A 17946-nucleotide genomic window follows, 5' to 3' on the forward strand; every position below is an offset into this window, starting at 1 on the left:
TTTCTTTCCTCTTTCTTTCTTTTCCTCCCTCCTGCTTTCCCTCCCTCCCTCCCTTCCTTCCTTCCATCCTTCCTTCCTCTCTTTCTCTCTTTCCTTGTAATCACAAGTTGACTTTATTCAACTGCAGAAATGATACTGAATGAAACTATATAAACCTTCTATTGAATTTTTTCTCAGAGAAAAGAATCCTCACAAGGGGTAGAAAAGCCATTTCTGGGTTTATCCCAGGATTCCAAATTTCAAGAATTGAGACAGACAAGATTATAATCTCTATTTAAGCTCCTAAAGTAGTCTAGTAATGGGCTTCCTGGTGGAGAATAAAGGCACAGTGTTGGCATCAGCTTAGGGCAGAGGGGAAGGAGAGCTCAAGGACTTGTCCTGAACCTCAGCGATTGTAGAACAAACTGCCCGACTTGCCTTTTCCGTCCTACACAACAGTAATTTATATTTTGTAGGATCCTACAGATTAAACAAAAATGATTCTATGTACTGTATATTTGCTTAATCCTCAAGGCAACTCGGTAAGGTAGGTGTTATTTCCATTTAAATAGGCGAGGATAGGCTCAACCACATTATCATTATTGGTTATTGACTAGAGTGTTACACATTTCACAAAAAACTTTCATACACATATCACTCTGAGCCTTTTACCCTTGTGATATAGATAAGATATACAGCTATAACCCTCAGTTTATGAGATGTGAAGGAAGGTTCAGCTAGTGGAAGGTGCAGCTGGACATTGGCAGGGCCTGAAAAAACAGGAGAGTACCCATCATCCCATCATCACATTGTCCAATGACAAAGACGAGTTGGGGTGATGGTGGTGAGGGGTGGCTCCAGGGCTGGGCCATTCATGAGCACAGATGATATGGCAAGTCTCTGGCTATTCCAGACATAGGAGAAGTTCTAATTTCATCTTCATGGAGCAGCAACAGAAAGAGGAAAAGGATCTTGGAAGTGAAATAAACATCTGCATAGGATGGTGGGTGGTAATTCCCCAAGCTTTTTAAGTTCTCCTAAATAGGACTACCAGATAAAATACAGGATGCCCATATAGCTGATGCAACACTGGGGGGAGGCTTATACTAAAAACTACTTGTTGTTTATCTGAAATTCAAATGTAACTGTGTATCCCATATTTTTATTGGTTAAATATGGCAGCCCTATTCCTAAGGGAAGGGTAATTCAATCTTATGGCCCTTGCTCTCGTCACTATAAAGCATCTGTACAATGGTGACAATAATCTACCAATGGCAATTGTGATTGGAGACCTCAACTGAGATAACTTCTTCTTATTTCTGACTTGAGCAGCCTAATGTTAGCGTTGGGGTAAATTTAAATATTTCTGTAGCTTTTGAATTTGGAAGATCATGCATTACACAATTGTTAGTGAAGTCTGGTTTCTGGCACTGAACTAACAATGTGGTCCATACTGTACCTCTGTAGTACAACTCTCCCCAGATGACACTGGTCAGAGAATCCCACACACAGCCCTCGCACCATGCTTTCCTCATCCCATTCTTTGAGTAGAAGAGTCACTTACTTGTATGGGATGTGTTTGCTGCCATTGACGAGAGCCAGGATGACATTGCCCAGAGCAGACAGTGAGAGGCACAGTCCTGAGCCTCCTTCCCGATTTTTGCTAAGAGCTTTCACACAGCTGCCAAGATCAATGAGGTGCAGGCGGCTGCGGCCTCCAGACACTGTCACAGGAGAGAAGACAAGAGAAGAAAGAAGTGGTTAAGTTCTGGCAAACATTCATCTGTCCTTCATACAGCTCCTCGGGAAATCTGATGGGACAAAAGAGGAAATAAAAGATTGAAGTTCATGGCCTCGTAGGAAACCCCCTCAAAATTATGCAGGGGTAACAAATAGCATGGTCCTCTTAAATTCTGTCCACCACACATCCCTGATCTTCTAAAACCTACTGATATTTCTACTATAAATAAATGAATAATTCACGTAGGCTGAATTAGATGAAATTTCACAGAGAAGGTAAATGTCTACATTTACCTTCATCGTCTTCGTGTAGCAGGATTCTGAAACTGATGATATTAAAACATAAATAGCCCATAAGTGATTATCCGCTTTGATGGACTGTCATAGAGACCGTGACCTAAAGCTCAGCCAGGAATCAGGTTGATAACCCAAAGTAAAACCAGGAAGAATGAACAACCAGGTGCAGAGTCAGGGAACACCCAGGTATTTGCTGAGTACCTGCCAAGTGCCAGGTGCTGCACAAACATCAGTCTCATTCAGTTCCCCTGGGAAAATCACAAACTTGCTCATGAGAACTTCCACTTCTGGCCTAGAGGAAGTAACAGCGACCAGATCTTTCCGCTTACCGGAAACAACCAAAAACTGAACAAAATGTGTAAAACAACCGTTTGCAAGACACTAGACATCAAACAGCAAAAGACAGTGATCCTGGAGAGGTGGGAAGTCAGGGAGGTGAGCACTAGCCGTTTCCCAGCTTACTGCACGGACAGAGTTTTCGGGCCATGGCTCAGAGAGAGGGAACTCAGGTGGAGCCTGGCAGACTCTCTGAACTGAGGAGCTAGAGCTGAGAGTCCAGGGAGGCCAAGGTAGCAACATTTCCAGGACAGAGTGCTGGAGAGGAGAGAACTCTGGAGATTTGTAGTAGGTCTTCTCAAGTATTCAACCTAGTACTGATCAGCACAGAGTGATGAAACTACCCATGGCTGGGGAACTAACCACTGGAAAAGATTAGAAGTAATAGCGCACAGGACTCACACAAGGCCAGGAATACTGCTTGTTCCCAACAGCCAGACTAGAAAACCTCAAGATTCACAGGGCACTGGGCAGGGTACCCGCAAGGGTCTGGCTTCAGTAGTCAGGAACACTTAGCCCTAGACTGAGAACTGACTGGGTTCCACCTTAACAAATCTTAAAAGTAAGGCCATAAAGGATCAAACTGTTTCTAAACAACTGCATCCCCAAACAAAGATTAAAAACATTAAAAAAATAAAGAAATGTCCAGCACCCAATCAAAAATAACCAATCAAAAAGAAGCAAGAAAATGAGAGCTATAATGAAGAGATCATTGAAACCAACCCAGAACTGACACAGATATTAGAATCAACAGAGAAGGACATTAAAACAGTTATGATGTTATTTCAAACATTAAAAACGTTAAATAGGGACATGGAATGTATTAAAAAGATACAAATTCAATCTTTAGAGATAAAAACTACATTGTATGAGATGAAAAATACACTGGTTGGGATTAACAGCATATTAGACATTGCAAAAAGAAAGATTGGTGAATTTGACAATATAGCAATAAAAACGATCCAAGATGAAGTACAGAGATAAAATTTTAAAACAAACAACCAGAAACCGATTAAAAAAAAGAGCTATAGGACTACTTCAAGTGTCTTAATATGTGTGCAATTGAAGTCCCTGAAGGGAAAGACACAGAGGGTGGTGCAGATAAAATATTTAAAGAAACAGTGGTCAATACTTTCCCAAATTTAATGAAAACTATAAACTCACAGATCCAAGAAGCTCAATGATCCCCTGGCACAAGAAACATGAAGAAAACTACACTAAAGCATATAATAATCAAATGGGTTAAAACTAGTGATGATGGAAAAAATCTTGAAAATAACCAGAGGAAAAAAATTATGCTACATGTAAAGGAACAAAGATAAGATGATGGCAGATTTCTTGGAAATAATACAAGTGAGAAGACAATGGAGCAACATTTTTAAAGTACTGAAAACTGCCAACCTAGAGTTGTACACCCAACCAGAATATCATTCTCAGATAAAAGGGAAATAAAGACTTTTTCAGACTTAAAAAAGCTGAAAGAATTCATCACAAAGGATATACACAAAAGAATGAAGAGCTTTGGAAATGACAACTATGTGAATAAATACATGCTATCCTCCTCTTATTTAAATCTCCTTAAAAGCTAATTGACTGTTAAAGCAAAAATAACAACAATGTAACATGTGGGCTATAACATATGCAAAATTAAAATGTTTGACAACAATAACACAAAGGTTAGGAGTGGAGAAATGAAAGTACTCTATTGTAAGGTTCTTATTCTAGACATGAAGTGGTATAATATCGCTTAAAAGTAGACTGTGATAACTTAAAGATGTATACAATAAATCCTACAGCAATCACTAAATAATAAAGAGTTACAACTAAAAGGCCAACAAAGGATATAAAGTGAATCATTTACAGTGCTCAATAAATTCAAAAGAAAGCAAATAAAATGAAAAGGAGAACAAAGAACAGACGGGTTGAATAGAAAACATAGAGAAAAATAATACTTTGGAACACACCATATGAAGAATCCCATTAAATGTAAGCTGTCTGAATACCCTTATTAGAAAGTAGATATTGTCAGATTTGATAAAAAAGCAAGACTCTACTATATGTTACCTATGAGAAGTGCACTTCAGATATACAGAAACAATAGGTTGAAAATGTAAGTATGGAAAAGGCTATACCATGCAAACAGTAGCCATAAGAAAGCTGGGGGCGGCTATATCAATATCAAACAAAAGAGACTTAGGACAAAAATATTGCTAGAGGGAAAGCGAGCCATTTTATAATGATAAAGGGCACAATTCATCAAGCGGTCATAACAATACAAGTGTTTATGTATCTAATAACAGAAGTTCAAGTACGTGAAGTAAAATCTGATAGAATTGCAAGAATAAACAGGCAAGTCCAGAATTACAGTTGGAGATTTCAAATACCCCTTTCTCAATAATTGATATAATAAGCAGACAGAAAACCAGTAAGGATATAGAAGATCTGAACAACTATCAACCAATTCATTCTACTTGACATTTGTATAACACTCAACCCAACAACAGCAGAATACACATTCTTTTGAATTGCACACAGAACATTTAACAGGATAGACCATATTCTGGTACATAAAATAAGTCTAAATAAATTTCAAAGGATTCACGTCATTCATACTATGTTTTCTGACACACTAGAGTTAAATTAGAAGTCAATCCAGAAAGATACCTGGAAAATCCCTAAATATTTTGAAACTCAACAGCTCAAAATAACTTAGGGTCAAAGAAGAAACCAAAAAGCAAATTAGAAAGTGTTTTTAAGTGAATGAAAATGAAAACACAACATATCCAAATTAGTAAGATGCCTTTAAAGAAGTACTTAGGAGGGAATTCATACCATTAAATGCCTATATCAGAAAACAAGAGGTCTCAAATCAATTACCTCAGCTTCCATTTTAGTAAATTAGAAAAAGATGAGCAAATTAAAGACTAAATAGCAGAAAGGAAATAATTAATATAAAAGCAGAAATCAATGACATAAAAAAATTAAAAAAACAATAGGGAAAACCAATGACATCCAAAGCTGGTTCTTCAAGATCAATAAAATTGATAAATCCCTAGCATGACTGATCAGCAAAGAAAGAGAAGACACAAATCACCAATGTCAAGAACAAAAGAGGTGGCCTCACTACAGTTTCTACAAATATAAAAAGGGCAATAAAGAAACATTACACCAGGAAATTAGACAACTTGGAAGAATGAACAAATTTCTTGAAAGATACAAAGTACCAAAGCTCATTCAAGAAGTAATAGATAATGTGAATAGCTCTACATCCATTAAAGAAATAGAATCTGTAGTTAACAACTTTTCCACAGGGAAAGCAGTGCCTTTAACTGCACCGGAGAATTCTATCACACATTCAAGGAGGAAATAATATCAATTCTACACAAATTCTTCCTGAAAATTAAATAGGAGAGACAACTTCCCAATTAATTCTATGAGGCCAGGATTACACTGATACCCAAAACAGACAAAGATATTACGAGAAAAAAAGTTGAAGACCAATATCCCTCATGAACAATGATGCAAAATTTCTAAACAAAATATTAGTGAACCATACTATAAAACTGTATCTAGGAACATATTAAAAGCATTTTATACCATGAGTAAGTGGGACTAATCCGAGGAATACAAGGTTGGTTAACAAAAAATTGATCTATCATTATAATTTTAACAGATATTACCATATTAACAAACCAAAAAGAAAAATGATTCTCTCAGTAGATGCAGTCAAAGCATTTAACAAACTCTAGCATCCACTACTGATAAAAATGCTCAGCAAAATATAAATTGAAGGTGATATCCTCAGTTTGATAAAAAGTGTCTAGGAAAAACCTACAGCTAATGGCATTCTTAATGGTAGAAAACTAAATGCCTCCCAAGATCAGGAACAAGACAAGGATGTTCACTCTGACCATTTCAATTCAACATTGTACTGGAGGTTCTAGCCAGTTTAATAGGCAAGAAAAAGAAATAAAAGGTATCCAGACTGGAAAGAAATAAGTCAAACTGTCTTAATTGGCAGATTACATGATTATCTATGTAGAAAATCTAATGGAATCCACAAAAAAGCGACTAGAACTAATAATTGAGTTTAGCAAGGTTGCAGGATACTAGATTAACAGACAGAGATCAACTGTATTTCTAAATACAACTTCTAAATACAATTTCCAGTAACAAACAACTGGAAATTGAAATTTAAAAATATCTTTTACAATAACATCAAAAATATTAAATACTTAAGGATAAATCTGACAAAAGATACGTATACTGAAAACTACAAAACACACCTGAGAAAAACTAATAAAGACCTGAAAAAATAGAGAGATAAACTGTGTTCATAGGTCGGAAGACTCAATATTAAGATGTTAATTCTCTCCAAAGTGATCTATAGATTCAATGAAAACCCAATGAAAAAATCCCAGCAGGCTTTTGTGGTAGAAAGTGATTCAACAAAATCAATTCAGAAGCTGACTCTAAAATTTATATGCAAATGCACAGGAGCTAGAATAGCCAAAAAACAATTTTATAAACTAAGCACCAAGTTGGAAGGCTAACAGTATCTTTCTTTTTTTTGCCGTACGCGGGCCTCTCACTCTTGTGGCCTCTCCCATTGCGGAGCACAGACTCCGGACGCACAGGCTCAGCGGCCATGGCTCACGGGCCCAGCCGTTCCGTGGCATGTGGGATCTTCCCAGACCGGGGCACGAACCCATGTCCCCTGCATCGGCAGGCGGACTCTCAACCACTGCGCCACCAGGGAAGCCCTCTTTCTTTTTTTTAAACATCTTTATTGGAGTATAATTGCTTTACAATGTTCTGTTAGTTTTTGCTGTATAATAAAGTGAATCAGCTATATGTATACATATATACCCATATCCCCTCCCTCTTGCATCTCCCTCCCACCCTCCCTATGCCACCCCTCTAGGTGGTCACAAAGCACCAAGCAGACTTCCCTGTGTGATGCAGCTGCTTCCCACTAGCTATCTATTTTACATTTGGTAGTGTATATATGTCAGTGCTACTCTCTCACTTCATCCCAGCTTACCCTTCCCCCTCCCTGTGTCCTCAAGTCCATCCTTTACGTCTGTGTCTTTATTCCTGTCCTGCCCCTAGGTTCATCAGAACCATTTTGTTTTTTTAAATTCCATATATATGTATTTGTTTTTCTCTTTCTGACTTACTTCACTCTGTATGACAGACTCTGGGTCCATCCACCTCACTACAAATAACTCAGTTTCGTTTCTTTTTATGGCTGAGTAATATTCCATTGTATATATGTGCTACATCTTCTTTACCCATTTATCTGTCGATGGACTCTTAGGTTGCTTCCATGTCCTGGCTATTGTAAATAGTGCTGCAGCGAACATTGTGGTACATGACTGTTTTTGAATTATGGTTTTCTCATACTGTTATGGCTAACAGTATCTTAAGACTTATTATAAATCCACCATCATCAAGACAGTGTGGTATTGGTGTAAAGATTAAAAAAATAGATCAATGGAGTAGAATAGAGAGTCCAGAAATAAGCCTGCATAAATATGGACAATTTTTGACAAAGTTGAGAAGGTAATTTAGTATAGATAGGATAGTTTCTACAGCAAATGATATATCCATATAAAAAACTTTAATGCATAAAAATATATACAAATTAACTAAAAATGGATCAAAGACCTAAATGTAAAATATAAAATTATAAAACTTCAAGAAGAAAGCATAATATGACACATTTTTGATCTTGGGTTAGGCATACATTTCTTAGATATGATGCTAAAAACATGATTCATAAAAGACACAGAGATAAATTGAACTTCATTAACCTTGAATATTCATAGTTTTCAAAATACACTGTTAAGAGAGTAAAAAGATAAGCCACAGACTGGGAGAAAGTATTTGCAAGTCATATATCTGATAAAGGACTTATAACCAGAGTACATAAAGAACTCTCAAAACTTAACTGTAAGACAAAAAACAATTTTAAAAAGGGCAAAAGACACCTCACCAAAGATGTATGGATTTCAAATGAGGACATGAAAAGATGCTAAACATCACTGGTCATTAATGAAATGCAAATTAAAACCACAGTGAGATACGACTTCATATCTATCATATAAAAGGCTAAAATTGAAAAGACTGGCCGTACTAAGTGTTGGTGAGGATGTGGAGGAACTGGAATGCTCAGGTACTGCTAGTGGGAATATAAAATGGTGTGGTCATCTTGGGCAACAGGTTGGCAGTTTCTTAAAAAGTTATAAATTCATGTATGGTCCAACTATTCCAGTTTGTCTAGGTATTCACCCCAAAGAAAAGGAAATATATGTCCATATAAAGATTTGTACATGAATGGGTATGGTACTTTTATTTGTAATACCCAAATTGGAAATAAAACAAACGTCCATCAGCACATGAATAGACAGGCAAACTGTGGTCATCCAGACAATGGATTACTACTTAGAAATATAAATAAATGAACTATTGATACATGCAACAAAGTAAATCTCAAAATAATTACGCTAAGTGAAAGAAGCTACTCAAAATAGTACAGACTGTGTGATAGAATTCCATTTATATAAAATTCTAGGAAATGCAAACTAATGTATAGGAACTGAAGCCGAGTTCAGTGGTGGTTACCTGGGTATGGGGAGCGGGAAGGAAAAGGAGCTAGAGGGAGTGATTTCAAAAGGTCCCAAAGAAACTTTTGGGGGTGATGAATATGTTCAACATCTTGATTGCATGGGTATATACATATGACAAAACTTATCAAATTATATACTTTAAGTATGTGTGGATTATTGTATCTACAGTATATCTCATTAAAGCTATTAAAAAAAAAAAAAGGAAATATGCCCAAGATCATGGTAGAGCTAGAATTCAAACCTTTAAGACATATACTCCTCATCCTACACCATGTGGCCTCAGCCAGTTCTGGGGACAGCAGGAGCTACGAGCTGCCTTTTTGTCCTAAGCCCCACTGGCCCAGGGGAGTGTGGCCCTCAGCACATCACCCGAGCTCCTGGATCATCTCCCTTTCCTGCCCCCAATCCCCAGGCAGCAGCAGACTCCTACTTCTCAGGCCTCTGGATTCCTACCTTTCCAGGGTGACCCAGCCCACACCATCAGAACTGGCCCACCTCCTATTGCTCTAGGACAGCCACTATTCCCTCTGCTTTCTACTCTGCATGGAAGGAAAACAGCAAAGGTAGAAATGGTGACTTCCCAAAGCTGTTGGAGAAGCCAGGTCACCTGGGACAAGGTGGAAAAGGGGTTGGCTGAGAAGGCTGATGCAGGGCGTGGGATGAGGGTGTGTCTGGGTTCTGCTGGGTGTGCAAGGCGCATGCGGGCAGTGTCTGGAAGCTCACACATCTGCAGGCAGAGTCCACAGGACAGTGCTGATGCAGGAGAGCAAGGAAAATGTCTGGGAAACACTGTCCTGAGCCCAACCTTGTCTCTCTGCCCATCCCACCCTCAACTTCCACATCAAGTACTGAGAAAAACAGTGATAAAGGTTTAAAGAAAGCACAACATTTCATTGCAGGCCCTCCAGTGGCTCTGGTACACCTGTGGCAAAGAATTTTCCACATTAAGGATGTTATATTTTGTTTACCTCCAACTATTCCTCAATAAAAATCCTTAAAAGGGTGAGAGACCATCAAGATGGCGGAAGAGTAAGACGTGGAGATCACCTTTCTCCCCACAAATACACCAGAAATACATCTACATGTGGAACAACCCCTACAGAACACCTACTGAATGCTGGCAGAAGACCTCAGACCTCCCAAAAGGGAAGAAACTCCCCACGTACCTGGGTAGGGCAAAAGAAAAAAGAAAAAACAGAGACAAAAGAATAGGGATGGGACCGGCACCTCTGGTAGGGAGCTGTGAAGAAGGAAAAGTTTCCACACACTAGGAAGCCCCTTCACTGGCGGAGATGGTGGAGGGGAAGCTTTGGAGCCATGGAGGAGAGCGCAGCAACAGGGGTGCAGAGGGCAAAGTGGAGCGATTCCCGCACAGAGGATTGGTGCCGACCAGCACTCACCAGCCCCAGAGGCTTGTCTGCTCACCTGCTGCGGCAGGTGGGGGCTGGGAGCTGAGGGTCCGGCTTCGCAGGTCAGATCCCAGGGAGAGGACTGGGTTGGCTGCGTGAACACAGCCTAAAGGGGCCTAGTGCACCACAGCTAGCTGGGAGGAAGTCCAGGAAAAGGTCTGGAACCTCCTATGAGACAAGAGACCATTGTTTCGGGGTGCACAAGGAGAGGGGATTCAGAGTACCGCCTAAATGAGCTCCAGAGATGGGCATGAGCCGCGGCTATCAGCGCGGACACCAGAGACAGGCGTGAAACGCTAAGGCTGCTGCTGCAGCCACCAAGAAGCCTGTGTGCAAGCACAGGTCACTATCCACACTTCCCCTCCCGGGAGGCTGTGCAGCCCGCCACTGCCAGGGTCCCGTGATCCAGGGAAAACTTTTCTGGGAGAACACACAGAGCACCTCAGGCTGTTGCAATGTCATGTTGGCCTCTGCCGCCGCAGGCTGCCCCGCATTCCGTACACCTCCCTCTCCCCGGACTGAGGGAGCCAGAGCCCCATAATCAGCTGCTACTTTAACCCCTTCCTGTCTGGGCGGGGAACAGACGCCCTCAGGCGACCTACACGCAGAGGCAGGGCCAAATCCAAAGCTGAACCCAAGGAGCTGTGTGAACAAAAAGAGAAAGGGCAATTTCTCCAGGCAGCCTCAGGAGCAGCGGATTAAATCTCCACAGGCAACTTGATGTACCCTGCATCTGTGGAATAATTGAATAGACAACTGAATCATCCCAAAATTGAGGCAGTGGACATTGCGAGTAACTGTAGACTTGGTGTTTGCTGTCTGCATCTAATTTGTTTCTGGTTTTATATTTACCTTAGTTTAGTATTTCGAGTTTATTATCATTGGTAGATTTGTTGATTGATTTGGTTGCTCTCTTCCTTTTTTTTATATATAGATATATATATTTTTTTCCTTTTTCTCTTTTTGTGAGTGTGTATGTTTATGGTTCTTTGCATGAATTTACCTGTATAGCTTTGCTTTTACCATTTGGCCCAGGGTTCTGTCTGGCCAGTTTTTTGGGTTGTTTTTGTATAATTTTTAGCACTTGTTATCATTGGTAGATTTGTTGTTTGGTTTGGTTGCTCTCTTCTTTCTTTCTTCAGTTTTCTTTTTTTTATTACTTTTTAATTTTTAATACTCTAAAATTTTTTTATTTCAATAACTTTATTTTATTTTTCTTTCTTTCTTTTTTTCTATCTTTTCTTCTGAGCCATGTGGCTGACAGGGTCTTGGTGCTCTGGCCGGGTGTCAGGCCTGTGCCTCTGAGGTGGGACAGCTGAATTGAGGACATTGGTCCACCAGAGACCTCCCAGATCCATGAAATATCAAATGGCGGAAGCTCTCCCACAGATCTCCATCTAAACACTAAGACCCAGCTCCACTCAACGACCAGCAAGTTACAGTGCTGGACACCCTATGCCAAACAACTAGCAAGACAGGAACACAACCCCACCTGTTAGCAGAGAGGCTGCCTAAACTCATAATAAGTTCACAGACATCCCAAACACATAACCGGATGCAGTCCTGACCACCAGAAAGACAAGATCCAGCCTCATCCACCAGAACTCAGGCACTAGTCCCCTCCACCAGGAAGCCTACACAACCCACTGAACAAAGCTTAGCCACTGGGGACAGACACCAAAAACAACGGGAACAATGAACCTGCAGCCTGCAAAAAGGAGACCCCAAACACAGTAAGTTAAGCAAAATGAGAAGACAGAGAAACACACAGCAGATGAAGGAGCAAGGTGAAAACCCACCAGACCTAACAAATGAAGAGGAAATAGGCAGTCTACCTGAAAAAGAATTCAGAGTAATGATAGTAAAGATGATCCAAAATCTTGGAAATAGAATGGAAAAAATACAAGAAACATTTAACAAGGACCTAGAAGAACTAAAGAGCAAACAAACAATGATGAACAACACAAAAAAGGAAATGAAAAATTCTCTAGAAGGAATCAATAGCAGAATAACTGAGGCAGGAGAATGGATAAGTGACCTGGACGATAGAATAGTGGAAATAACTACTGCAGAGCAGAATAAAGAAAAAAGAATGAAAAGAATTGAGGACACTCTCAGAGACCTCTGGGACAACATTAAATGGACCAACATTCAAATTATAGGGGTCCCAGAAGAAGAAGAGAAAAAGAAAGGGACTGAGAAAATATTTGAAGAGATTATGGTGGAAACTTCCCTAATATGGAAAAGGAAATAGTTAATCAAGTCCAGAAAGCACAGAGAGTCCCATACAGGATAAATCCAACGAGAAACACGCCAAGACACATATTAATCAAACTATCAAGAATTAAACACAAAGAAAAAATATTAAAAGCAGCAAGGGAAATATAACAAATAACATACAAGGGAATCCCCATAAGGTTAACAGCTGATCTTTCAGTAGAAACTCTGCAAGCCAGAAGGGAGTGGCAGGACATATTTAAAGTGATGAAAGGGAAAAGCCTACAACCAAGATTACTCTACCCAGCAAGGATCTAATTATGATTTGACAGAGAAATTAAAACCTTTACAGACAAGCAGAAGCTAAGAGAATTTAGCATCACCAAACCAGCTTTACAACAAATGCTAAAGGAACTTCTCCAGGCAGGAGACACAAGAGAAGGAAAAGACCTAAAATACCAAACCCGAAACAATTATGAAAACGGTAATAGGAACATACATATCGATAACTACCTTAAATATAAATGGATTAAATGCTCCCACCAAAAGATATAGACTTGCTGAATGGATACAGAAACAAGACCTGTATATATGCTGTTACTTAAATGTAAATGGATTAAATGCTCCCACCAAAAGACATAGACTGGCTGAATGGATACAGAAACAAGACCCGTATATATGCTGTCTACAAGAGACACACTTCAGACCTAGGGACACATACAGACTGAAAGGGAGGGTATGGAAAAAGATATTCCATGCAAATGGAAATCAAAAGAAAGCTGGAGTAGCAGTTCTTATATCAGACAAAATAGACTTTAAAATAAAGACCTTTACAAGACACAAAAAGGACACTACATAATGATCAAGGGATCAACCCAAGAAGAAGATAAAACAATTGTAAATATTTATGCACCCAACATAGGAGCACCTCAATACATAAGGCGAATGCTAACAGCCATAAGAGGGGAAATCAACAGTAACACAGTAATAGTAGGGGACTTCAACACCCCACTTTCACCAATGGACAGATCATCAAACATGAAAATAAATAAGGAACCACAAGCTTTAAATGATACATTAAACAAGATGGACTTAATTGATATTTATAGGACATTCCAACCAAAAACAACAGAATACACTTTCTTCTCAAGTGCTCATGGAACATTCTCCAAGATACATCATATCTTGGGTCACAAATCAAGCCTTAGTAAATTTAAGAAAATTGAAATCGTATCAAGTAACTTTTCCGACCACAATGCTATGAGATTAGATATCAATTACAGGAAAAAGATATGTAAAAAGTACAAACACATGGAGGCTAAACAATACACTACTAAATAACCAGAGATCACTGAAGAAATAAAAAAAATACCTAGAAACAAATGACAATGAAAACACGACGACTCAAAAGCTACGGGATGCAGCAAAAGCAGTTCTAAGAGGGACGTTTATAGCAATATAATCCTACCTCAAGAAACGAAACATCTCAAATAAACAACCTAACCTTACACCTAAAGCAATCACAGAAAGAAGAACAAAGAAACCCCAAAGTTAGTAGAAGGAAAGAAATCATAAAGATCAGATCAGAAATAAGTGAAAAAGAAATGAAGGAAACGACAGCAAAGATCAATAAAACTAAAAGCTGGTTCTCTGAGAAGATAAACAAAATTGATAAACCGTCACCCATACTCATCACAAATAAAAGGGAGAAGACGCAAATCAATAGAATTAGAAATGTAAAAGGAGGAGTAACAACTGACACTGAAGAAATAGAAAGGATCATGAGAGATTACTGTAAGCAACTATATGCAAATTCTTAGAAAAGCACAACCTTCCGAGACTGTGCCAGGAAAAAATAGAAAATATAAACAGACCAATCACAAGCACTGAAATTGAAACTGTGATTAAAAATCTTCCAACAAACAAAAGCCTAGGACCAGATGGCTTCACAGGTGAATTCTATCAAACATATAGAGAAGAGCTAACACCTATCCTTCTCAAACTCTTCCAAAATATAGCAGAGGGAGGAACACTCCCAAACTCATTCTACGAGGCCACCATCACCCTGATACCAAAACCAGACAAGGATGTCACAAAGAAAGAAAACTACAGGCCAATATCACTGATGGACAAAGATGCAAAAATGCTCAACAAAATACTAGCCAACAGAATCCAACAGCATATTAAAAGGATCATACACCATGATCAAGTGGGGTTTATCCCAGGAATGCAAGGATTCTTCAATATACGCAAATCAATCAATGTGATACACCATATTGACAAATTGAAGGAGAAAAACCATATGATCATCTCAGTAGATGAAGAGAAAGCTGTTGAAAAACTTCAACACCCATTTATGACAAAAACCTTCCAGAAAGTAGGCACAGAGGGAACTTACCTCAACATAATAAAGGCCATATATGACAAACGCTCAGCCAACATCATTCTCAATGGTGAAAAACTGAAACCATTTCCTCTAAGATCAGGAAGAAGACAAGGTTGTCCACTCTCACCACTATTATTGAACAGAGCTTTGGAAGATTTAGCCACAGCAGAGAAGAAAAAGAAATAAAAGGAATCCAAATTGGAAAAGAGGAAGTAAAGCTGTCACTGTTTGCAGATGATATGATAGTATACATGGAGAATCCTAAAGATGCTACCAGAAAACTACTAGAGGTAATCAATGAATGTGGTAAAGTAGAAGGATACAAAATTAATGTATAGAAATCTCTTTCATTCCTATACACTAATGATAACACATTTGAAAGAGAAATTGAGGAAACACTCCCATTTACCATTGCAACAAAAAGAATAAAATACCTAGGAATAAACCTACCTAAGGAGATGAAAGACCTGTATGCAGAAAGCTATAAGACACTGATGAAAGAAATTAAAGATGATACAAACAGATGGAGAGATATACCATGTTCTTGGATTGGAGGAATCAACATTGTGAAAATGATTATACTACCCAAAGCAATCTACAGATTCAATGCAATCCCTCTCAAACTACCAATGGCATTTTTCATAGACCTAGAACAAAAATTTCAAAATCTGTATAGAAACACAAAAGACCTGAAGAGCCAAAGCAATCTTGAGAAAGAAAAACGGAGCTGGAGTAATCAGGCTCCTGGGCTTCAGACTATCCTATAAAGCTATACTAATCAAGATAGTATGGTACTGGCACAAAAACAGAAATATAGATCAGTGGAACAGGATAGAAAGCACAGAGATAAATCCACACACATATGGTCACCTTATCTTTGATAAAGGAGGCAAGAATATACAGTGGAGAAAAGGCAGTCTCTTCAATAAGTGGTGCTGGGAAAATTGGACAGCTATATTTAAAAGAATGAAATTAGAACACTCCCTAACACCATACACAAAAATAAACTCAAAATGGATTAAAGACCTAAATGTAAGGCCAGACACTATCAAACTCTTAGAGGAAAACATAGGAAGAACACTCTATGACATAAATCACAGCAAGATCCTTTCTGACCCACCTCCTAGAGAAATGGAAATAAAAACAAAAATAAATAAAGAGCAGAAAGAGAAAAACAAATATCGTATATTAATGCATATATGTCGAATCCAGAAAAATGGTACAGGTACCGGTTTGAAAGGCAGAAATAGAGACACAGATGTAGAGAACACACATATGGACACCAAGGGGGGAAAGTGGGTGTGGAAGGGCGATGGTGGTGGGATGAATTAGGAGATTGGGATTGACATATATACACTAATATGTATAAAATAGATAACTAATACGAACCTGCTCTATAAAAAATAAATAAAATGCAAGAAAAATTCAAGGAAAATATAGCAAGGAAAAGAGAACATACACAAGATGAAAAGACAATCCTCCGAATGGGAGAAAATATTTGCAAATGAAGCAACTGAGAAAGGATTAATCTCCAAAATTTACAAGCAGCTCATGCAGCTCAATATCAAAAAAACAAAAAACCCAATCCAAAAATGGGCAGAAGACCTAAATAGACATTGTTCCAAAGAAGATATACAGACTGCCAACAAACACATGAAAGGATGCTCAACATCACTAATCATTAGAGAAATGCAGATCAAAACTACAGTGAGGTATTACCTCACACCAGTCAGAACGGCCATCATCAAAAAATCTAGAAACAATAAATGCTGGAGAGGGTGCGGAGAAAAGGGAACCCTCTTGCACTGTTGGTGGGAATGTAAACCGGTACAGCCACTATGGAGAACAGTATGGAGGTTCCTTAAAAATCTAAAAATAGGGCTTCCCTGGTGGCGCAGTGGTTGAGAGTCTGCCTGCCGATGCAGCAGTCCGGGAAGATCCCACATGCCGCGGAGCGGCTGGGCCCGTGAGCCATGGCTGCTGAGCCTGCGCGTCCGGAGCCTGTGCTCTGCAACGGGAAAGGCCACAACAGTGAGAGGCCCGCGTACTGCAAAAAAAAAAAAAAAAAAACCTAAAAATAGAACTACCATACGACCCAGCAATCCCACTACTGGGCATATACCTAGAGAAAATCATAATTCAAAAAGAGACACATACCACAATGTTCACTGCAGCACTATTTACAATAGCTAGGACATGGAACCATCCTAAATGTCCATGGACAGATGAACGGATAAAGAAGATGTGGCCCATATATACAATGGAATATTACTCAGCGATAAAAGAAACAAAATTGAGTTATTTGTAGTGAGGTGGATGGACCTAGAGTCTGTCATACAGAGTGAAGTAAGTCAGAAAGAGAAAAACAAATACCATATGCTAACACATATATATGGAGTCTAAAAAAAAAAGTTTATGAAGAACCTAGGGGCAGGACAGGAATAAAGATGCAGATCTACATCTGAACCCTCAAGAATGGACTTGAGGACATGAGGAAGGGGAAGGGTAAGCTGGGACGAAGTGAGAGAGTGGCATGGACATATATACACTACCAAATGTAAAATAGATAGCTAGTGGGAAGCAGCCGCATAGCACAGGGAGATCAGCTCCGTGCTTTGTGACCACCTAGAGAGGTGGTATAGGGAGGGTGGGAGGGAGACGCAAGAGGGAGGAGATATGGGGATATATGTATATGTATAGCTGATTCACTTTGTTATAAAGCAGAAACTAACACACCATTGTAAAGCATTATACTCCAATAAAGATGTTAAAAAAATAAATAAGTAAAATTAATTTTTTTTAAATCCTTAAAAGGAAAGACATAATATGTTACTTCTCTTTTATCCCATTTTGTATCATGCAAGATCAGTCCACGGCAGTGTGCAAGGGAAATAGTTATTTTTAAAGCAAACTGTCATCTGTTTTGCAACCTAATTATATAGACAGGAGA

At 38.9% G+C, this 17946-nt stretch overlaps 1 protein-coding gene across 2 annotated transcripts in view; it reads right to left on the reverse strand.

Moving 5' to 3' along the window:
- Window positions 1-17946, reverse strand: part of KIF26B (kinesin family member 26B) — a 500381-nt gene that overhangs the window by 66878 nt on the left and 415557 nt on the right. For both annotated transcript variants that reach the window (XM_030868518.2, XM_060305729.1), the window contains one exon: window positions 1544-1703. In XM_030868518.2, the coding sequence (XP_030724378.1) occupies window positions 1544-1703 (160 nt within the window). The remainder of the gene's footprint in view (window positions 1-1543; window positions 1704-17946) is intronic.

The sequence above is a fragment of the Globicephala melas genome, chromosome 1, assembly GCF_963455315.2.
Source record: "Globicephala melas chromosome 1, mGloMel1.2, whole genome shotgun sequence".
Lineage (NCBI taxonomy): Eukaryota > Metazoa > Chordata > Mammalia > Artiodactyla > Delphinidae > Globicephala > Globicephala melas.